The sequence below is a fragment of the Pithys albifrons genome, chromosome 10 (assembly GCF_047495875.1).
Source record: "Pithys albifrons albifrons isolate INPA30051 chromosome 10, PitAlb_v1, whole genome shotgun sequence".
NCBI classification, from domain to species: Eukaryota; Metazoa; Chordata; class Aves; order Passeriformes; family Thamnophilidae; genus Pithys; species Pithys albifrons.
Window position 1 is genome coordinate 6,793,436 of NC_092467.1, and position 22,334 is coordinate 6,815,769.

The 22,334-nt window shown below is 58.0% G+C and overlaps 1 protein-coding gene across 2 annotated transcripts; it reads left to right on the plus strand.

Annotated features, from left to right (window-relative positions):
• Positions 1–7,599: 7,599 nt before the first annotated feature.
• Positions 7,600–18,314, plus strand: QSOX1 (quiescin sulfhydryl oxidase 1). Of its 2 annotated transcripts, none has more exons than XM_071565494.1 (12): positions 7,600–7,907; positions 10,000–10,100; positions 11,411–11,459; positions 11,639–11,741; positions 12,510–12,600; positions 12,795–12,940; positions 13,534–13,668; positions 13,849–13,978; positions 15,853–15,975; positions 16,085–16,229; positions 16,477–16,656; positions 17,037–18,314. In XM_071565494.1, exons 1-12 carry the CDS (start codon positions 7,637–7,639, stop codon positions 17,759–17,761), a joined length of 2,199 nt encoding a protein of 732 aa, XP_071421595.1. In that variant the 5' UTR covers positions 7,600–7,636; the 3' UTR covers positions 17,762–18,314. The 2 variants fall into 2 exon arrangements, with proteins under 2 accessions (XP_071421595.1, XP_071421596.1); XM_071565495.1 differs by lacking the exon at positions 7,600–7,907 and adding an exon at positions 9,736–9,788.
• The last annotated feature ends 4,020 nt before the right edge of the window (positions 18,315–22,334 follow it).

Genomic DNA, 22,334 nt, shown 5'->3' on the forward strand with positions numbered 1-22,334 from the left:
TGGCCAGGTGGGGGCTGGTCTCTTCTCCCAGGCACTCAGCAATAGGACAAGGGGGCACGATGGGCTCAAGCTCTGCCAGGGGAAATTGAAGTTGGAGAGCAGAAAAAAATTCTTTGCAGAGAGAGTGCTCAGGCATTGGAATGGGCTGCCCAGAGAGGGGGTGGATTCCCCATCCCTGGAGGTTTTTAACCTGAAATTGGCCGTGGCATTGAGTGCCATGATCTGGTAAAGGGACTGGAGTTGGACCAAGGGTTGGACTTGATGATCTCGGAGGTCTTTTCCAACCCAATCCATTCTATGATTCTATGACCTGTACAAAACCCAGCGCTGGTCTCTCCAGCTTGCAGGGCACTGCATGACAGTCTCCTCCTCAGCACCCTGCTCTGCCTGGGAGGGGTGGGTGCATTGAATATGGGGCCCTGTGTAAGCTAAACCATTGCCAAGGCATTGCTTTGTGCTGAGCAGTTATTTGTTCTTTGCTTCTCGTTAAGTAGGTACCTCATCCTGGAGGAGGAGGAGGACTTGCTGTGTTCACTGTGGAAGCAGCTTTGCTGCAGTCCCGCAGTGCCAGTCTGTAGTAGGACTGGTTCCTCAGCGGAGCGTGTCGGGAACACCATCCAAAGCCTGTGTACAGACAGGAGCACGTCACAGCTCTCTGAGCTCAGCGGGTGAACCGGCCAAATGCAGCGGTGGGTCGTTTATGTCCAAAGGGCTGAGACAAAGTGGTGCTGCAGCCTCTGTGCGCTCATTAGCGAGCAGCAGGAGAGCATCCGTGTCGCGGCTTTCCTCGCCCCGCAGCGATTTTGCTCCATGCATCCCGTATTTCTGGACAGTGATCTGCTTGCAGCCGTCAGCATCCATCCCTGGAAGTAGCTTAAAGTGCATTTCACGTCGGAAAAAAAACAAACCAAAAATTGATCTGTGCTTCTCTGGCCGAAGAACTGGCTTCCTTTAAAAGCGGATGGAGCGGTGGGAGCGCTGCCAGGCGCTCCGGCGGGTGACACAGCAAACTGCCACACTGCTGCTGCTGTCCTTGCCCAGCATGCCCAGTAATCAGCGTGATGAAGGCTCTCATTTCCTCATTTGCAAGTCTACCTTGCTTCACTTCGGCGCTGACTTTCTACCGTGGTGCTTGTGCAACTCTTCCCGGCACCCTCGGTTCTCTTTGACGGCCGTTTCACCTGCGGACCTGCTGCAACTCCCGGGTTGGGCAATGACAGGCAGCCGCCTTCCCAATGGAACGCTGCATGAGTGGGGCTGTTGTGGTGCCTCCCTTCCCGGGTACCACCCGCTCCCAGGGGATTTAATGCCAGCTGCAGCCATCCCACGTCCTAAAAATGCCTAGCAGTGCTGGAGCACTTGAAATGTTGACTCTGCTCCAGACGTCGCTGTGCCCTGCCTGGCACAAGAGCTGCTGCAATGTCTGGGCTCTCATTAGCACAGCCCTCGGAAGAAAAGGAGCTGGTGGGGAGCTGCCGAACGCCAGCAGGTTTCTGAGTGCAGGAAGGAGAAGGAGGGGGACTGCCCAGCCACTGGCACCCAGCCCGGAGCATGGGCCACTGCCTGGCAGGAATGCAGATGAGATGTAATGGAGTTTGAAAGCACAGGGCATTCTCTGGGATGCGGGTCCCGTGGGGGAGGGAAAAGGCACCCTGTGAGACCTGAAAACTAGAGTAAACAAACCCACGTCCCCACCTTCTTGCCTTCTCCTGAATAAGATCCTGCAGAAGTTTGGGGAAAAGGAGAACAGAGCAGCTCTGTTCAGGATGGTGAGTTGGGCAGAATCAGGGGCATAGAGAGGAGACACTTGAAGCACAGATTCCTTTCATTTGCCTGTCAAGCGTGCTGTGGGAGGATGGCCTGGAGCAGGTCTGGTTGGTTCCTGCTCTGAATGTTTCTCTTGGCTCCAGTTTTCCAGCCCTTTGCTGTACCTGTACAAGACCTTCTGTGTCCCTTGGGCTGTGTTCCCTCTCCACTGTTGTTTCCTAGTGGCTTCCTCTTGCAGGCTGACCTGTCTCTCACCACCCAGTGAAATCCAGGCTGACTCAAACTTTGATTTTGTCTGAGCATTCACTGGAGGTGGAATTAACACCAGTGTGGGGGTGTTCCAGGGATTTTATTTCCTTTTATTCCAGCAAAATAAAGGAGGCTGTAGGGGATCCCACCCTTCATGTTGCTTGGCTTGAGACACTCAGCAAGGAGCCTGATCCAATATCTGTGTCTGTCTGTGTTGCTCCATGGCAGTGATGGAGCCAGTACTGCTCAGTGTACCTGTGACTGGGCACAGCAGTCCTTGATAGGTGAGCCCTTGCTTACATTGCAGGACTACAGTCACAGCAAGAGGGGAGTGCTCCGTTGTCATCCCTGTGGTATTTTCAGTTTCATGAACTGCAATTAAACCACCTGCCAAATAATGATGTGGCAAATCTGGGTGGTGTGGCCTCCTCCGATCTGCTCCTGGAAACTGGGAAGATGAGCTGGAGTGGAAAACATCATCTCTGTGCAGCCTGGGTCATGGTGATCGTTGATGACTGTTGGTACTTCTTAAATTTGAAGGTAAAAAGTTTCCAACCCAGACATACCAAGGACAGTGCCAGTTCCTCCTGGTCCCCCCAGGTTCCTCCAAAAAGAGCAAGGGCAGCATCACTGCCATCCTTTGGAGCAGGGATGAATCAGCAGAGGGTGAATAGCAGGGAGGTTGGTACTGCTGTAGTCTCTCTGCAGACGCAAACTACGTGAACACATTCATCACATCCTGAGAATGCACCCCGGATTTGCTTTTACACCTCTTGTTATTACAGGCTGGTTGGGCTTGAAAGGTAGAAATCAACTATTTCCGACCAAACCTGTCTCATGGAGTCAGCAATTCCCAGCTACCAGTGGGAGCTACAAGGCGCCTTCCTGGTCTTCACAGGTGTCAGCCAATGCAGGGTGTGAGAGGCAGTTGGGGTTCACATCCACTCCCTGTGTTATTCCCTGTCTTGGCAAAGCTGGCAGGTCTGTGGCACAGATGCTGCCAAAGGTCTTGTCTCAGCGGAGGTGTGACTCGTGCCACCGGTGGAAAAGTGCCACCTGGATTGGAATGTTGGGGAGGTGGCAGGTGGCACAATTTTCACACACCCTCTGAGGTTGTTTGGAGACACTAATTGGGGAAATGAGGCTTTTTCTTCTATTTACAGAAGGACCACATTTTAGGCAGTGCTGTGTTGCAGATTGAGGAGGGCTCCACTGGGTTCATCACTCCCATCTTGAGGAGCTGGAGAGAGGAAAACTGTCGAGCCTCCTCTGCAACTAGTATTTCCAAGGCACTTCTAGGGAAGTTAGGGACAAACTCCTGTGAACAGCCTCCATAATGCCAGTGCCAGTGACGGGGTTGCCATGATTGTACCATGAGTCTTGCATTGGTTGCGTGTTTTCCTTGGAGTCAGTTCCTGGAATCACACAATTAGGTAGGAACGTGTTCTTTAATTTTCAAGGAAGAAAGTCCATTTCAGGCTCTTCCTGGCCCCACACCTTCACAACTAAAGGGAAGCAAGAACGTCCTGGGTTGGCTCACCTGGCCATTTTGAGCTCTTGGTGTTTGCAGGCAGATTCATGCTTTTAAAAATGGGCATTAAAAGCCTTTTTCCATTTTTTAAATGCAGTCCTTTCCATCACTTCAAGGGCTGAATACATAAAACCCAAGTGCTTTTTCCTCCTCCCTTCTCTAACCCAGCACAGAGGTGACCTGGGTAGTTTTGTGTCTGTGAAAATGATCCATTTTGGGTGCAAAAAACAAGTTCTGCAGGGCTGAAATTATTTTGGTGAGATCGTGTCGGCCTTTGAGGCTCTCAGCCTGTTGATGTTGCCCACGCCTCATTGACTTCAAGGAGATTCCTGCTGGGTGTTAGTCTGGGAAAGGAGATTTTAGAGCTGATGAGCTTAATGAACTAAAGCCACTGCTCAGCTGCTGCAAGGAGACTTGTGCAGCATGGGAACCTCTATGGTCATCCTTGGCCCATGGCCTTGCTGTGCAGGAGTGAAGGTCAACTCTTCCCAAAGTAAAGGATGCTGAGGTGGGTGCCGAAGGCTTTGCTGTGAAAACCAAGTAGGTTCCTAAAGGTGCCATAGGAGGCTAAAGCTGGGCTTTAGGGCTGGCTGGGGCTCAGCAGCCAGGCATCCAGGGTCACCAGCACCCATCCTATGGCTTTGCTGCCTGCAGGCTCTGCTGGCAGACAGAACAAAAGGCAGACAGCACTGGGAGGGTATTTCTGAAACCTCCCCAGACTTCTACAGCTTCTTGATTGCTTTTAGTTCATCTTAGTTACTCTTAAATCCATCTTTAAAAGGTTTTTTTTCAAAATCTCTGCTTCATCTTTTATTTCTCATGCCCTGTCTCAGGGTGTTCTGCAAATTCATCTCTTCACAGTTTGAAGTGGAAGAAAAGCCTCCTCTCTTGCTTTGTGGCAGTATTGAAAGGAAAAAAAAAGGCTTTTGGGGGCAATTCTGTGGCTGGAAAACTCCACACCCTGCTGTTGAAGGAGGCTGTTACCTGGGGAGCCTTGAGAGCAGACAGTGCCAGCTGGGCAGTAGGGTCGTGGCAGTCCCCGCTGTTCCCAGGACAGCAGGAAGCAGGAGCATCCCCACCCCGGGGCTTTGGCAGATGAGCAATGCCGTGGCTCACCCCAAAAGGAGCCAGAGCCCTGGGGTGTGGGCTCTTGCCCCTGCACCTTCGGGTTAGATGCTGCTTTTTCATCTAAAAAAGGATTCAAGGAATTTGGGCTGCCTCGGAGGAAGGGATGAGCTGGATGGGGAGGATGCTGGCAATTACATTGGTGCTGAGCACCTCTCCTTCACCTTTTGTCACCTAATCAAGCTGATGAGCCTGGAAAATAAAGACTTTGACCCAGGGTAAGATAACGGTGATGACATCCTTAAACACAGGGATTTTTCCTTTTTAATCACCAGCTGGATGAAGACAAGTCCTGGCAACACCTCTGTCAGTAGTGAGGGACCACCTTTCAGAGCAGCCCTGCACTGGCCAGGCTGAGTCTCTCCATCCTGGTTGGATAGTGAGGTGTGATAATCCCTTAAGCATTTAATTACAGTTGGCAAGGCTGGAGCAGACCATCTTCTGCCCTGTTCCTATCAGCCTGGACCCGCAGAAGATGGGTGGGAGCAATCCCAGGGGTTGTGTCTGGCAGGTTGTCCCTCCAGGCTGGTCTGTCTCGGGAACCCCTTCGCTCCCTGGAACTGAGCTTGCTGTGGAGCCCCTGCCCTTTGCTGCCCTGGCAAGGCTGGGCTCTGGCAGGCTTGTTTTTCTAGCATGGCAAGTCTGCCTAAAATACCTAGGTGGGGCCCAGCATGGATAATGTCCTTCCTGGGGACAGAGCCAGCAACCAGCCTCATCATCCACGAACACCCCCAGTGCCAGGGGTTCCCTGGCCTCAGGGGCTGGGGAGGGAGCAGAGGGCTGGATTTTGGGGCTGTGTCCACCCCTCCAGTGCCTGGCTCTGCCCCGGGGCTCTGAGCAACGGGCACCTTCCTCCTGGGAGCTGGTGACGTGGGTGTGTGCGTGAGCCAAGGCACGGCCCCGGGAGGGTGGAATCATAGAGTCCTGGAATGGTTTGAGCTGGAAAGGACCTTAAAGAACAGCCAGTTCCAACCTCTTGCCAGGGGCAGGGACACCTCCCACTATCCCAGGTTGCTCCAAGCCCTGTCCAACGTGGCCTTGGACACTTCCAGGGATGGGGCAGCCACAGCTTCTCTGGGCAGCCTGTGCCAGGACCTGCCCACCCTCACAGGGAAGATTCTGCATTTTCTAATCTAAAACTACTCTGTTTGAACCCATTGCCTTGAAGGGGCCATTGGGAATGAAGGCTGCTTATTTTGGACACAGGAGCTGGATTTTGGGTATCCTTGCTGGGCATCTCTGGCAGGGTTGAGGCAAGGGCAGGAGGTTCTTGGTGCTCCCCATCCCACAGGATGTCTGGTGGGTGGTGCCCAGTGACAGTCAGACACTGCCTGTAATGGTGGCACTGCAGTTTTTGGGGCTGAATCAGCCGCCTTTGCCATTACAGAATCACAGAATCAGTTGGGTTGGAAAAGACCTCCAAGGTGATCAGATCCAACCTGTGACCAAACAGAACCACGTGAACTAGACCAGAGCACAAAGTGCCATGTCCAGTCTTTCCTTACACCTCCAGGGGCGGTGACTCCACCACCTCCCTGGGCATTCCTTGCTTTATCAGAAAGTTATCACTGATGCCATCTCCCCCCTCACTGGAGGGTGGCACTGCATCGAGGGTGGAGTGGGGGGCTCCCCCAATGTGGTGGGGGCTAAAGGGGTATTGGGGGCCACCCTGTGATTTGGGAGTGCCAAAAAGGGGCTCAGTGGGTTATTAGGGACCCCCCTGCAATTTGGTGGTGCCAAAGAAGGGCTGAGGGGGTTACTGGGGCACCCCTGCAATTTGGGGGTGCCAAAAAGGGACTGAGGGGGTTATTGGGGGTCCCCCTGCAATTTGGGAGTGCAAAAAGGGACTGAGGGGGTTATTGGGGGTCCCCCTGCAATTTGGAGGTGCCAGGAAGGGCTCAGTGGGTTATTGGGGGTTCCTCTGCGATTTGGGGGTGCCAAAGGAGGGCTGAGGATGTTACTGGGAGTCCCCCTGCGATTTGGGGGTGCCGAGGGGAGGCTGGGGCAGTATTGAGGCTCCCCCTCCCTATGATGGGGGGAATGTCAGGGCGAGCCTAGTCTGGGTTTTTGGGAACTCTCCTGTGGTGTGAGGGCACAGAGGGGGGACCAGGGGAGGCATTTGAGGCTCCCCCTGATATGGGGGGACTATGGGGGTGTTGGACACCCCCCACACACACACACTGTGGGGGCACTGAGAGGAGTTCGGGGGAATATTGAGGACTCCCCCCCGTGGTGTGGGGGCGGTGGGAGGGGGAGGACCTGGAGGGAGTGGTTCGGGGGCTACCCCACACATCAGAATTTTACCATTTATGCCACTTGTCCCCGCACGGGAGGGTGACCCTGCGGCGAGGGGAGGTATAGGAGCCCCGGGGGCATTGCAGGGCACTGGGGACATTGCGGGGCCCCGGAGGCGGTGCGGGAGCCCTGGGGGCATTGCGAGGGGCTCTGGGGCCGGTGCGCGGGCCTTGGGGCAGTGCGGGGGCACTGGGGGGGTGCGGGGGTTCTGGAGGCTGTGCGGGGGTCCTGGGGTGGTGCGGGGACACTGGTGGCATTGCTGGAGTACTGGGGGCTGCAGGGGCACTGGGGGGGGTGCGGGGGTCCTCGGGGCTGTGCGGGGGTCCTGGGGCGGTGCGGGGGCACTGGAGGAGGTGCGGAGGTCCTGGGGGCATTGCGGGGGCCCCGGGGGCGGTGCGGGGGGCACTGAGGGCGGTGCGGGGGCCTTGGGGAAGGTGCGGGGCCCCTGGGGGCGGTGCGGGGGCAGTGGGGGCATTGTGGGGGCCCTGGGGGCGGTGCGGGGGCACTGGGAGTGTTTGGGGGCAGTGCGGGGGTGTCCGGGCTCACTCCCCGCGCTGTCCCCGTGCTGTCCCCGCCCCGGCCCGGCCCGGCCCCGCCTCGGGGGCGGTGCCACGGGCGGCTCCGGGCGCTAAAGGCGGCTCCGGGCGGCTGGGGCGGCCTTGGCGGGCGATGTGGCGGCGGCGGGCGCGGGCCGGGGGGCGCGGGGGGCCGGCGGTGGGGCCGCCGCTGCTCCTGCCGCTCCTGCTGCTGCTCGGGCTGCCCGCGGCGCGGCCCGGCCGCCTCTACTCGCCGTCCGACCCGCTGGAGCTGCTGGGGCCGGACGCCGAGGGGCGGCTGCTGCGCTCCCCCAGCGCCTGGGCCGTCGAGTTCTTCGCCTCCTGGTGCGGCCACTGCGTCCACTTCGCGCCCACATGGCGGGCCCTGGCCCACGACATCCGCGGTGAGTGCCCGGCCCCGCTGCCCGCGCCCCATGCCCGCCTGCCTCCCATCAGCGTCCCACAGCCATCCTTGTGCCCATCACCTCTCCCCACAACCCTGTCCCCATCTCTGACCTCTTCCATCAGCACGCCATTTAATCCCCCGCGTGTCTTCCGCTGCACCCTTAAATTCCCTCTGCACCTCTGTCTGTTCACCTGTCAGCATCCCTAAATCCTCCCTGTGCCCCTGAACCCCCATCAGCGCCCCTAAATCCCTCCCACGCCCGTGTCCCACCCTCCTCAACACTCGCACTCTTAAATCCTCCCTGCATCCCCTCTGCTCCCTCAATTCTCTCTGCCTTACTCTCCATCAGCACCCCAAAATCCCCTTGCGGCCCAGCCCCAGCCTCCCTGGAACGTCAGCTTGGTGGGAAGGCCCAGGGCCTCCCCATGATATCCAGGCCTGGCTTAGCAGCATCCCTGGAGCCCCTTCAGCTGCGAGAAACCCGAGCTGAGCCCACCCTGGGCATGGGGGGTCCTGCTGCCCCCCCAGACGGTCCCTCAGCCCTGCTGCTCCCAGTGCCCGCATGGATAGGGATGGCAGGGTGCTGGGCGCTGATCCCAGCTGGCTTGTTCCCGGCTTTGACCTTGATGCCTGGCCCGGCCGGTGCCCAGCCCTGCCTGGGGACTAGCACACGCCGCTGCTGTGCCCCTGATCCTGCCGGGGCTCCTCCTGCCTGCCCCGGCATCCCGGGGCGCGCGCAGCTCATCCCTGTGATTGCCGTAATTGATGCAGCGCGGTCGCTGCCGGGTGAGTCAGGGCGCCGGCCGGCCGGGCATCCCGTCCCTCCGAGGGGATGCCGTCCCTCCCAGGGAATGCCGTCAGCGCTCCCCAACGGGGCAGGATGTGAGGAATGGGGTGCGTGCCCGGGCCCCGCGGGGGAACGCCGGCTCTCCTGGCCCCTCTCCAAAACAGAGCGAGCTCCCCCCAGGACTCCCCACTCCGGAGCCGGACGGCGGGTGCTGTGCCCATGGAGGCAGGGCGGGGAAGCCGCCCCCGTGCTGCTCAGCATCCTCGCTGCCGTTCCCACGGGTGGATTGTCGTCGGAGTGGGCTGGACGGGGAGGATGCCAGGCTGACCCGCGGGCACCACGTGCGGGTGACTCCAGGAACGTGCCTGGCTCCGTGCAGCAGGGCTTGTCACCAGCCCTCCTGTACCACGGGTGCCAGGGCAGTGGGAAGCAGCTCACCTGCCCAGTCACCTGAGACACAGGACAGTCCCAGCAGGTCCCCACCTCCAGCATGTGCAGCACGGGCTCCATCCATGTGCTGATGCCACGTCCCTCCCTGTTCCGCTGTAAGGAGAGGCTGGGCGTTCTCCAGCTTGTGTCCTTTACACTAAGAAGAAGCCATTTCAGAGCTTTATTCTCCATTTTCTTGCTGATTTTCAAAATCAGCTGCTTAAAATGCCTCCATGTTCCCATTTCTTCTTCTTTTTTACCCCAGGGACCTGCTGGTCCTCACTGGGGAGGTGGTGGAGAATCACAGAGGGGGAGCGGATGCTTGGAAAAGGGATGGGCTCTGCTGCAGTGCCTTGTCTTGGCTGCTGGTTTTGGTTTGGTCCCTCTCGGTCATCGACCATGCCCTGGGTCTGGGGTGAGACAAGCTGGAGCCCATGTTCCTTGCTCTCCCTGAGCTGTGGTTAGCCATCCCTCCCCTTCTCCCGATGGCCTCTTCCTGGGAGCTGGGGCAGAGGCTGGACAGGCAGAACCAGCTGGGCAGGCACCGTCGGGCAGAGCTGCCTGAGCTCCAGCACTGGCGAGGGCAGGGCGTGCAAAGCCAGGTCCCGCCTCACACGGCTTTCCCTGTGTTCCTGCCGCCCAAAAAATAGGGCACCAACACGAGTACGGACTGTGGCTCTGGGTGTTGGGGCTTGGAAACCATTGGTTGGTTTTCTGCGAGGGGTGGGCAGTGATTTTGGGACAGGAGGATCTGTACCAGTGGCACAGCAGGACATCACTGCTCTCTGGGCAGCAGCTGGTGGCAGCAGGGTGGTTTTTGGGGCCATGGAGGGGCTGAGCTGAGCTGAGGTGACCTCATTCCCTGTCCCTGTAGAGTGGAGGCCTGCAGTGATCCTGGCGGCCATTGACTGTGCCGACGAGGACAACCAGGAAGTTTGCTCTGACTTTGGGATAACCGGCTTCCCCACGATGAAGGTGAGGGCTGTGTGTGCCGGGCACTTGCTGAGTTTCACTGTGCTTTGCTTTTTGGCCTGCACTCTTGCTCAATCAAACTGACAGGGCTGTTGCACCAAAATACTCCCTTTGGGACTTTGCAGGCTGGAGCTGTTTTGCCCTTCCCCAAACCATAGCTGTGGCTGGGCTGCAGCCAGCACAACTGCTGGGTGATGGAGCAACAGGGAGGGGGAAAAACCAAAGTGCTGCTTCGTGGCGAAATGTAGAGGCTTGATCTGCCCTAGGATGGGGGAGAGTCTGAATCCTGAGTTGGAAATGCCTGGGAAAGGCTGTTGGAGGGCAGAGTGAGTATGCAGGCACAAGTTTTGGAGGAGGGCACAGGGATGCTGCAGGAGGTTGTGTCTCCTGGGAGCCTCCTGTGGTTGCTGGCAAGATGCCTTCCCTCCTCCTGGGCCTGTGCCCAGCCCTTTAGCTGTGTCAATACACCGTTTTGCAGCACTTCCCGCTGCAAACAGAGCCTTGCTCCAACATAAGCAGTGAAGCCAAAGCACTTCAGGTGCTAAACCTGGCAGTTAAAACCAGGATTGCCTTGAGATGGAACAGGTAGGGCTGAGGGTTTTATCAGATGTGGTCTCAGCTAACAGGTTAGCTCAAGGTGGGGTCATATTTGGGGCTTTTCCGGGCAGGTTGGTTTGGCCCCAGCCCTGCGCTGGGGTCTCACCAAGTACCCATTGCCTGTGGGACACTGATGGAAACATCTCCCAGGGCAGGGAGGTGTCGTTTCTGGCCATGCCATGAAGTCACTCGCTTCACATCCCCCGTCCCTGCCAAGCACCTTTTGCAAACAATCCCTGCTCCCAGCCCAGCCTGCAAAGCAAACACCTGGCTGATGCAACCTGGTGTCTCTACTGTGGCTGTACTGTGGGTACTGGAGCCACTGTGGGAGGCCAGGAGTGGGGAAAACCCCTTTCACCTGCTTTTGCAGAGCTCTGAAGCAGGGAGACAGTGGTTTCCAGGCTGGGAAGGTTCCAGCTGTCTCTGTGGACCCTTGCAGACACCTGCCCCACTGCCTGCCAGTGCTCAGCCCTTGGCTGACAGTCTCCCAGCCCACACCTGCATTCCTCCCCTTGGGAGGATGCCCCGAAAGATGGGAACACAGCTGGGAACTCCCTCTGTGGTGGCTGGTGTCAGTTGGTGTGCTTGCAGTGTCGTGGGGAAACTGAGGCAGAGCTGGTCTATGGGCAGTCTCAGCCTGCTGGGCTGCACTGCCTCCCTGTCCCACTCCAACCACTCAATCCAGTTTCCCCTTGTGTTTTTTTTTCCCCTTTCAGTTCTTCAGAGCTTTTAGCAAGAAGGCAGAGGATGGGATAAGGCTTACCAGTGAGTATTCAGAGACACAAGGGTTTTACCCTGGGTGTGAATGTCCCTGCTGCCCCCACCCACCATGCACTGGGATATGAGGGAGCCCAGGGCATGTCAGCTCCAGGCAGCTCCCCTTGACTCAGCCCATGGGACCGGCTTCCCCAGGACTGACCCCTTGGCATCCTGTCCTCCTGCAGATCCTGGTGCCACTGTTGAGGATCTGCGCCATGCCATCATCACCAACCTTGAGCAGAGCCAGGACTCCTGGCCACCCGCCTGTCCTCCGCTGGAGCCGGCGAGGTAGGGGTGGTGGGATGTGGGGTGGCTCTGGTGGCCTCTGTCCCATGGGGAGCAGGTTTCATGGGAAATCCTGAATGAAAACTGAGCATGGGGCAGCCACTGGATCACCCAGGGAGACCCAAATGACCTGTCCAGGGTAGAGCCATTTGCGTGGCCCGAATGAGATGGGCCGTGTTGTTGCATCTCCTGACAAACCTGCTCATCAACCTTAATTAGAGCAAGCAATTCCTGGGGACATGGCAGTGCCATGCCATGCTGTGTGAGGTTTCTGCAATTAGGAACTCTTTACTGTCCCAAAAAAAGGGTTTTCTTGATTCTGTACAATTTTGTTGGGATCCGGGTTGTCCGTGCCAGATAAAGGCAGTTGCTCCACTGTCCTGGAAGGGAACATTGGGGTTTCCCAAAGGTCTGGTTAAGCCAGGCACTTGCTTGAGGTCCCTGGTGCCTCTGTCCTAGCCAAAAAACCACCAACCCTGGGTCAGGTTCATTGCTATTTTTCCCCCTGGGTGACCGTGGAGCTCCCTCCTGCCCCATCCTACCTGTGCTTTGCTTTCCACCTCCTTGCCTCATCCCGGTGGGTTTTCTCAAAGCCTGTGAACCAGAGCAGAAAACTGGGCTGGAAAGTTCAGCAGGGAGGAACTGCCAGCTCAGTGGGGCTGAACCACACCAGCATTCCCTGTCAAATCCCAGCTGAGCTCCTTCTGAGCAGGAGGGCAGAGCATCCTGCTGATGCCGAGGCACCTGCTGCCGCCCTCCTCTCTCTTGCAGCGCCGAGGAGGTTCGCACCTTCTTCCAGAGGAACAAGGACCAGTACTTGGCGCTGATCTTTGAGAAGAGCAACTCCTTTGTGGGCAGAGAGGTGGGTATAGCTGTGTTTATCTCCCATTTCTCTTGGAGCCCGTGTCCCTGGTGCCTGATAACTCCTGGGTGCCTTTGGCAGGGAATTCTCTCCAGGCAGTCTTCCTGCTCAGCTTGCAGGTGGCTGAGCAGGTACAAAGTCCCTGGTGGGACTGGGGATCCTTCTGCCCCGACATCTGACCCTGGGGCTTGCAGGTGGCCCTGGACATGCTGCAGTATGAGAATGTGGCAGTGAGGAGGGTGCTGAGCAGCGAGGAGGAGCTCGTGGCAAAGTTCGGAGTCACCACCTTCCCCTCTGGATATCTGCTCCTCCGCAATGGCTCATTCTCCCGCCTGCCTGTGTGAGTGTGGGACATGGCAGGGTGGGTTTGAGAATGCTGGTGGGGTGCCAGGCTTATGCCCCATCTCTCTGTGCTCCTTTATAATTGTTGGAAAGTTCATTAGGAAGGAGAGAGACAGTGGCTGGGTTGGGCGGCTGGCAGGGGGTTGCTGGTGGGCACTGAACAGGTCTGCCAGCCATGCCTGAAGCTGGCAGAAGGGAAAATTGCTTGTGACTGAGGCATCCCCTTGCCACATCTGCCTGGGGGTAGCATAGCATGGCTCAGCTCTGTTCCAGGTTGTGTGTCAGGATACCCACTGCCAGGGCAGGTGGAGAGTACGGGCCACCCCACATGCACTCCCCAGGTCTAATTGCCTGCCTGGATAAGCCTTCAGCTCAGTTGGTTAAAAACTTGGTTGTAATAATGCCAAGGTCATGGGTTCAATCCCCTATGTGGGCCACTGACTTAAAAGTTGGACTCGATGATCCTTGTGGGTCCCTTCCAACTCAGAATAGTCTGTGATTCTGTGATCTCCTTTGCTTCCTCCTTGGGGTCGGAGGCTGCTTGGGAAGAAAGAGGGATGTAATGTGCTCACAGCTTCTCCTTCCTCACAGGCACACAGAGGCACGTTCCTTTTATACCTACTACCTGCGCACGCTCTCGGGCATCACGCGCGGCTCCTACAAGCTGAACACAACCGCCAGCACCTCCAACGAGAGTGACATGACCCCGCGGATCCGCGCCGACCGGTGAGACCCCCGGCGCCACTCTGGGCAACCTGGGGCTGTGGGAGGAGGAGGTGCCTTGGCCATGGATGGGCAAAGGGCTGAGTCCATGCCTTTCCCTGGGAAAACCCTGAGTCGTAGCTGAGTCCCCGGGGGTGCAGATCAAGGGGCTGATGGATCCTCGTGTCGTGCTGCCCTCCCCAGCTCCAAGTTGTACATGGCTGACCTGGAGTCTGCGCTGCACTACTCGCTGCGGGTGGAGGCTGCACGTGCCTCTGCGCTGTCCGGAGCACAGCTGGCCGCCTTCAAGTGCTACGTGGCCACACTGGTGAAGGTGAGGACCTTTGGTGTTGGGAGAGGAACTGCCTGTGCCTCCACGGAGCTGTTTGTGAAGTGCAAGTGCAGGGTACGGGCCACCACGTCCTAGTGCTCACAGGAAGTGAAGCGTGGCGGTATTGGGTGTGAGCCCTGTGTCCTGGTGCTCAGTGTATCCCATGGCTGCTGTCAGAGAGTGCCTAACCCTGTCAGTCTCCAAACTCAGTCCAGAGTCTGAATGGGAGCAAAGAGAGTGTGCTGGAGTGTTTCAAACAAGAAGTGGGAGTTTGGGTTTGGTGGGCAGAGCAGGATTGGCACTCACAGGAGGAGCTGAGGCAGCAGGTCTTCTCAAAAGGGAAGCTGTTGCCTGCTGGGTTGTCAGAGATGGTCAGAGAGGTTTGTCGCTCTGATCTGGATGCTCAGCTCCAGGAGCTGATCTATGCCGGCTCCTTTGATAGGTCAGGAAAGAGACTTCCACTCTGAGTCAGGCTCTGGAAGAGCCTAATTTAAGTTCTCCTTTTTTCTTCTCTATTGTCTTGGTGAAGCTGAAGTGAGTGGGAGCTTTGAGCCAGCCACAAGCAGGGCAGTTTAATTTCCTGCTGTGACTGAGTGCTGCGTTTGGCTGAGATTTCCTCCTCTGGGTCTGCAGGAGCCCTGTCCCCATCCCCATCCTTCTCACAGACTGGGCTCTTTGGCAGACCTTCACCAAGCCATGCCCACTTTATTTGCTCCCTCCTTTGTCACACAGGGACTCAGGCTCAGTCTGGATCCTGTGTAGCTCTCAGTGATGTGCAGGACAGCCCCTGCTCCCATGCCTGTCTGCTCTTCCCCAGGAAAGAGCTCCAAGCATGAGCCACTGGTGCAACAAGTCCTCAGCTCAGAGCTTCGTGTGGTTCCTGCTCTGCTTGACCCCGGCTATCACCCTCCCTCCTTCTCCCTTTAATGAGCACCACAGAGTTAGAGAAATAAATCCCCATCACACCAGCTCTCTGGCCAAGGGTACAAGCATGCTGGGGTGATGGGGAGCAGCAGTGGTTTTATTCGATCCACTTCTTCCTGCAAACCTTCCCCTCGATGAGCAGTGGGTGGTGGGTGGCAGCGCTTCCCCGAGGATGCAGAGCCAGCGCTGCCATTGCTGAGCTCATCCACAGGACGGAGCAGCATCCTCAGGATTGCTGCCAGCCCAGGGCTCAGCCTGGGGGAGCTCAGCCAGCAGATCCAAGCCTTAACTATTGCAATCCCAAGAGGTATTAAAGGCAAGGAGAGAGGTAAAAAATCCTAATGTGGAAAGAAGGCTAGAAAGCAAGGAAGTGCATGGTAAAGCCTCCTTCTGTCCAAGGAGCTGGAGTGGCAGAGCATTTTGCAGCAGAACTGATCAGATCACAGATGAATTTTGTGAATTTGTGTCTTTTGCTGTGATTCCCCACAGGCCCAGAAATAACAGCTCTGACTTGGCAAAACCCTCCTTCCTTTCTCTTCCCCATCACTTTTTCTGTGTGCTGCTGGTCTCATCCTCTCCACGGGTTGGTCCCTCTGTCTGTCCATCCGTCAGTGGCACGTGCTGGCCCCTCTCTCTGGAGTGGTTTTAAAGTGCAGCTGCTAATCGGCTTTGCCAGACTTATGGTCAGAGTGGCTTTTTGCCTCCAGCAGTTGGGGCTGAGGTTTGGAGCCTGAACATGCACACAGGGGACTTGGCACCCATGGAGAGACAAGCCACAGCCCCCAGCTCCTTGGAGACAGGCACCAAAACCTTGCCAGGACTCTGCTGCCCTCCAGCAGAGAGGATGGTGGTGCTGCCCAGTGCCTGTCCTGGTGAGCTGGGGGTGCCTGCAGGCTGCCCCACTGCTCCTGGGATGGGGTCTCTGTTTCCTCACCCCTCTCCCCCCTCTGCAGTACTTCCCTGGGCGCCCCTGTGTGCAGACTTACCTGCAGACCCTGGATGGATGGCTGAGGAACTGGACGGAGTCTGAGCTACCCCGTGATGTTTTGAAGGAGGCCATGAAGAATAACAGAGATGTAAGATGCCCATGGGGATCCTGGGCCCCCACTCTTCTTACCCCTGCCTCTTGCCCCCCAGCTGGCATTACCTGCCACCCCCATAACATCATGTCTGTCTGTCTACCAGGCTTCCAACCCTGCTGTGCTCCCCACTAATGTGACCTGGGTGGGTTGCCAGGGCAGTGAACGCCACTTCCGTGGCTACCCCTGTGGGCTGTGGACCATCTTTCACCTGCTGACTGTCCAGGCTGCGCAGAATGGCCCTGACAAAGGTATTGGTGTCCCTGGGGGCATGAGGGGCTCAGGGAAGGGGTGTCTGGGTGACATGTGGCACAGTTGCTGCATGTGGACATAGGCTTGTTCCCCCACTTCTTTATCTTGCCCTGAGACAGGTTTGCAGGGGGAACAAGAGACACAGAGTCACTGTGTAGGGTTTCCACCTCAGCCATGGGACTGTGTTGGTGATGCTGTGGGGTCTGCACTCACCCTCCTGTCCCCCCATCCTCTGCCTCCCCCCAGAGCTGCCACTGGAGGTGCTGGGCACCATGCGCTGCTACGTCCGGCACTTCTTCGGCTGCCAGGAGTGTGCCGAGCACTTCGAGGCCATGGCAGCCAAGTCCATGGACCGGGTGTCGAGCCGGGAGGAGGCTGTTCTGTGGCTCTGGTCCCACCACAACGAGGTCAACGCTCGCCTGGCGGGTAAGGGAGATGCCAGGAGGGGAGGGAGTCAGAGCATCTTCCCCAGAGAAAAGGGGAGGTGAAGTGGAGGAACATCCCCACTCCTGGATGGATCTGGCAGGGTGCAGCAGTGGGTACATCCCATTGTTCCCCATCACAGGGGACAGCAGCTGGTCACCCAGCATCAGACTGCCCCAGAGATGCAGTTGGGACTTACATGCCCCCCTGCAGGGAGCTTCCCAAAAGCTGCCACGTGCCCTTGGAGGACCCCTCCTCCCAAGATGGCTCCTTAAAATGTCCCCATCCCCAGCTGCTGGATTCTTCAGGTTGTTTATACCTGTGCAGGGGGAGGGTGCATCACATGCCCCCTCTAACCCCCTCGCTGGTTCTGGTCCGTGCAGGAGGTGACACAGAGGACCCCAAGTTCCCCAAGCTGCAGTGGCCTCCGCCGGACATGTGTCCCCAGTGCCACAAGGAGGAGCGGGGGGTGCACGCCTGGGAGGAGCCGGCCGTGGTCACTTTCCTCAAGGCACACTTCTCCCCGGCCAACATCTACATGGACTATGCCGAGCCTGACCCCCTCCCCAGGGCCAGGGAGGAGACTGGTACCAGACTGGGCACCGAGGGCTCACGAGTGGAGAGGGGAAGAGAAGAGGAAGAGGAGGAAAAGGAGGCGGAGGGTGAGGCGAGAGTTGCGGGGCGGCCGAGCTCAGCCGAGCCGCGGCGCCCCAGCATCGTGCGGCTGAACCCCAAGCCGCGGGAGGTGGGTGAGGACATTGTGGACCTGGACTCCTTCAGTGAGCAGCACTTCAAGAACCAGGCCCTGCGGGCTGCAGTCACCCGGCGCCGCCGGATCAACAAGCGGGACACCATCCCCCTGCCCCTGAATTCCGGGGAGGGCAGGGAGCGCCGGCGGGTGCCTGGGATCCTGCTCCGGGAGGTGAAGGATGTTGGGGACGGCCTGCGGAGGAGCCCCTGGCTGCGGGTGCTTGGATTGGGCTTCTCCCGCCTGGACATCAGCCTGTGCATCACCCTCTACTTCCTCTCCTCCATGTGCCTCCTTGCCATGTACACCTTCTTCCGCCTCCGCACCCGCTCCCGGAAAGGCCGTGCTGGCTTCCCCTGAGAGGGGTTGGAGGGACCAGGGGCTGTCCCTGGGGAGGGTGGGCTGAGACAGAGCACCCCAGGGACAGCGTTTTGTCCCCTGACAGCAAAGGGTTTGGCACATCCCCCTGGGGAGCTGCCCCACTCATGGCAGTCACCTCACCCAGGGTGTAGGGCTGTTTTTGGTGGGAAGGAGGTGTTGCAACATGCCTCTCTCAGGTCACAGTGCCATGTTTTTGGGCATGCAGGAGCCGGAATGCCAACAGTGATTTGTGTTTTGGCACCCAGCTGCCCCTTGGAAGTTCCCTGGCACTGGACTGGTTTCAAACTGGGAAGCCCAGTCCCATGCTGGGGAGCAGCCCTTTTGGGGTCCAACCACTAGTGGGGCCAGGAGGATGGGGGTTTAAGCCCCCGAAGGTGGGGGCTGATGGATGGGAGCAGCAGCTGTGGGTTCAGCTGCATTTTGTGTCCCCTCTCTTCGAGACATAGCCTGGGCCCTCCCACCCTTCCTCACCCCCTCCCCACGCTGTTGCTCGTTCTCTGCTTGTCTTAGTGGAATAAATTATTTTTGCCGATCCCTGTCCTGCTGTGTTGGCTGATCTCTGCTGTGTAGGCACAGTGGGGTGCCACCTCCCCTTCCCCCTGTCCCCACTCCAGCCTCCCACCACCCCAGGAAAAGCACTTGGTTCAAAAATCCTTTAAATATTTTTTTATTGTATGTTTTCTGCTTTTGCTTTAGGATGCACCTGTGGCTGGCTGCCCCCTCCCACCCCCACACAGCTGGCATGTCCCTGTGGCTGGGGTGGCTCACGGTTTGTCCTAGGGCAGAGTGAGGGGAAAGCAATCTGGGGGGGCCAGGGAGCAACTGGAAAAAAGCTGGAACAAGATGTTGAGCTGCAGTTCAGTGCTAGCTGTGCCCATGGTCTGGAGCAGGGAGACACAGGGAGCAGGCAGCATCCCTGGGGCCCAGGACCTCCGTGGTGTGGGCCCCCTGCTCCTGTCCCCGATTCTCTCTGCCCTTTTATCCTTGTTAGGAATCATTAAGGAAAATGGTTGTTTTCCAGAGCCAGGGCCGGGCCATCTGCTCTCCCGGCGCTGCCTAAATCCCCCTGTAACAAATTCATTGGGATTACGCTGCCCTCCCCTAATCCTGGCCCATCCCCCCGCGTGGAGGATTTAAAAGGATTAGAGCCCGGCCGATAATAAACTTTATTAAGGGGGAGAGGGGGTGTCAATCCGATTTGGAGCCTTTTTCTTGATATCTTCACTTTGCCCAGGTGGGAGGTGAGGGCTGACAGAGTGGGGAGGAGAGTGGGTGGCTCTGCTTCTGGACTGGGAGCTCTGGCTCCTCCATCCCTTCCTTCCTCTGTGCCTTTGAAATACATTTTCTTATTCTGTCTCTCCTTTAACGTCCGAGTGTCGTCACACCTCCACGGGCTGTGGTGCTGGCACCCCTGTCCTGCCACTGCTGGCCCGCCTGGCCTTGGCCATGCCCCTTAGTTCAGGTACTCAGTGGCCTCATCCCGGTGTGGAAGGGGGGCTGTGTCCCCGCGGCCGGGTGCTGGCCCTGCCCACCGCCGGGTGATGGATGGAGGAGGTCTCATCGCTGCTGCCTCCTTCTCCTTGATTTCCCTGGGGGCTTTACCCCCAACATCAATAACCCCCCATGTGCCCCCTCCCCACCAGCTGCTCCCCCGCGTGCGATGGAGGGATTGCCATGCTGGGATGCCCGCGGTTACCTCAGCCCCAGGACATCTCCCTGGGGTGCTGTAGGTGGGTGCGGGGTGGGCTGCAGCCGGAGGGTGTGGGGGATTAGGGCTGGGGAGGTGGGCGCGGCCGGAAGGGGGTTAACGGGATGCCCAGATTAGCATCCCCGACAGGCCCGCAGCATAAAGCTCCGTGCTCGCAGGAAAAAGAGAGTCTAGTAAATAGACTTTCCGTAATCCTGTTTGGTGCAGTCCCAATCCTCCCGGCCCCGGCTCTCCCCGACTGCAGCACCGGGTGTCCCCCTCCAGCACCTGGGGAACCCCAATGCAGAGCACAAAGGGGGCAGTGCAGACAGGAGGCTGCGGCAGAGCTGAGTGTCCCCCACACTGTGTCCCCTCCTCAGGACAGTGACTTGGGGACAGGCCCCCCGCCCCAGCCCTGTCATAGAGAGAGCATCAAACTGTGCCATGGCCACACTCACAGATGGGACAGGCTGTCCTGGACGGTCCTCACTCCGAGCCCCCCGAAGTGCCCTCCCTTTCCAGCACTGTCACGAGGGGTCCCTGGGGCTAATTACCCAAATGGCCGCAGGCTGGCGCGAGGCGGCTGCTATTCCCTAATACAATTTACCCTCAAGTGCAATTTAATTTTCCGCGAGGCCGGTGGCCGGCCCCACACACACCCAACCACCTTCCCACCCCTTTGGCGCTCGCTCCCTCCAGGCTTGCCCTCTTCCCTTTCCCTCCTCGGAGCAGGCAAGAGCCTTTCTCCGCTGGCATCCCTTCTCCACCGGCGCTCCGGCCATAAAATCACCGGGGGTTCGCTGAACGTCAATTAGTTTTCAATTACAATTAGCGACGCCCTGTGCCTGCAAGGGGAGAGGCTTTCTCCGGCAGTTGGTGAGTACCCGGGTCTCAAGTGTGCTTGTCCTCGCTCCAGGCCACCCCTGGCAATAGAGACGTGTGTGGGATGGGGTAGTTATTGGGATAATCAAGAAGTGAGGAGCGGTGAGGGCTCCTGGTGCTGCGGCGGGTGTTGCCCAGAGGGGACGTGGCCCCGTGGCAAAGAGTGGCTGTGTCAGCTTTGTCCCTCTAAGGATGTCCCCCATCTTGGGCTGGGGGAGTTGGTTTTGTCATACGAGGGGACTCGGGGCTGGGCGGAGAACTGGCAAACTCATTGCGTTGGTGGCCCAAAGCCTGGCTATTGGTTCAGCACCTCCAAACCCACTCGGGGTGTGCTGATGGGGGACACAGCTGTGCTCATACCCCTCACTCTGGGTCGAGAGTGGGTTTTCCCTACTCCTCGCTCCCATATCTCTGCCTTGAAACCCCTCTGTTGCACCAGGGAAGAATGCACTGGAGTCCCCCTCGGTGACACTGCCCAAATCAGCCCCAATTCCAACGTGCCCAGGGCTGGAGGACACAAGAGGAGGCTGGATCTGTGTCTCAGCACAGGCTCTGGGGTTTACCTGCATTTTATGAATGATTAATCCCTGTAGGGAAGGTGCAGGAAGCACCGTCCCTGCTCGTCTGTGGGTTTTGCATTAATTGTCTCATGCTGCTCGTGTGTTCATCCAGCTGCAGGGCCAGAGGGGTTCAGGCAGTGCCAAGGAGTGGGGCATCTGAGCGGGGCCAGAGCCTCCCCCAACCTCCCCAGAAACGCAACCTGATGAAAACCATGACATTCACCCTCCTGCACTGCCCTTTGGGTCTGTTTTAGCTCTGGGAGGAGGAGAAAGCCTGAAGGGGGACATTTCACATCAATCACCTGTAACCTCCCTCCTTGGGCACCACCAGGACCCAGCAGCATTTTGGGTGGCACAAAGGGCTTTGCTGGACAAGCAGCTCATGCCCACCCCCACCACCTTCTCCTCCCCATGTGCTGGGATAACTGTGTGCTGGGGAAAACAACCCCAAAAGAGACCAAAACGCCCAGAAGTGACCTAAAAAACCCCCAAAGAGACAAAAACCCGGCACCAACATGAGGAACAGATGGACAGCAGGGAGGATGGAGGGGAACAAAGCAATACTACAAGGAGAGGAAGGGATGAAGGCTCTGCTGGGAAGATGTGGTGAGCTGTGAGCAAGCACGGGGGAAAGACGCTGTGGGGTGTTTTTTTAGGGGTGGGAGCCCCCTCTATAGCACGATGCTCCCCCCAGGTGAAGACTGCGCTGTGCGACTCCCCGTGCCCGCTCACCGCTGCCGTGAGTGATCCCGAGTGGGGCAGAGGGGGCTGGATCAAACTGGCAAAGCAGAAAAATGAATGAAAATTGAATTCCCCGAGGAGAAGGGGGTGGGGGAGCTGTTATCCCGGCTGAGAGATAAATCAGAGCGTGCCAGAGAGCTGGGGGACGGAGATGACTCCCAGCAGCGGTGCAATAATTAGAGAAATAGGTTGGAAATGCAAAGCAGCGCGACAGGGAGGCGGCGGGGCAGTGTCCGTCTGTCCGCACATCCGGCTAAACTTCTCCCGTCAATCTGCCCTAGGACCTGCCTTTCCGAGTGCAGGGTGTCGCATTTGGGCTGGCTGGGGACTGGGGGCCGGTGGCCCCTGCCCCAAGGGGCTGGGGAGCGCAGGTGGCCGGGGACGCCGGGGGACTGGTTGTGCTTAATGCACTTAAGAGCCGGTGCTTGATTCAGTGGAGGAGGGGATGGGATTCACCTCTTCTGCCGTGGGAAGTCGATTTTGGGGCTCGGTGGACTGCGAGGTGAGCTCACTCCTACCATGAGTGCACACCAGTCTCTGCCCCAGAGGTGCGAGACGAGCCGGACAGGGCATTGCTGATAAAAGTGAAGCTTTGGGGGTCAAGAGCTAGCAGCTCATAGAAAAACTCCGAGGTTTTTTTTTCTCTAAGGACCCATCAGGCTTAATAATTTTTATTCTTAAA

Coding starts and splice junctions, on each gene's coding strand:
- QSOX1 (XM_071565494.1), top strand. CDS start 7,637: ATGTGGCGGCGGCGGGCGCGGGCCGGGGGGCGCGGGGGGCCGGCGGTG. Junction 11,460..11,638: donor GGATGGGATAAGGCTTACCA/GTGAGTATTCAG, acceptor GTCCTCCTGCAG/ATCCTGGTGCCACTGTTGAG. Junction 15,976..16,084: donor CCATGAAGAATAACAGAGAT/GTAAGATGCCCA, acceptor TCTGTCTACCAG/GCTTCCAACCCTGCTGTGCT.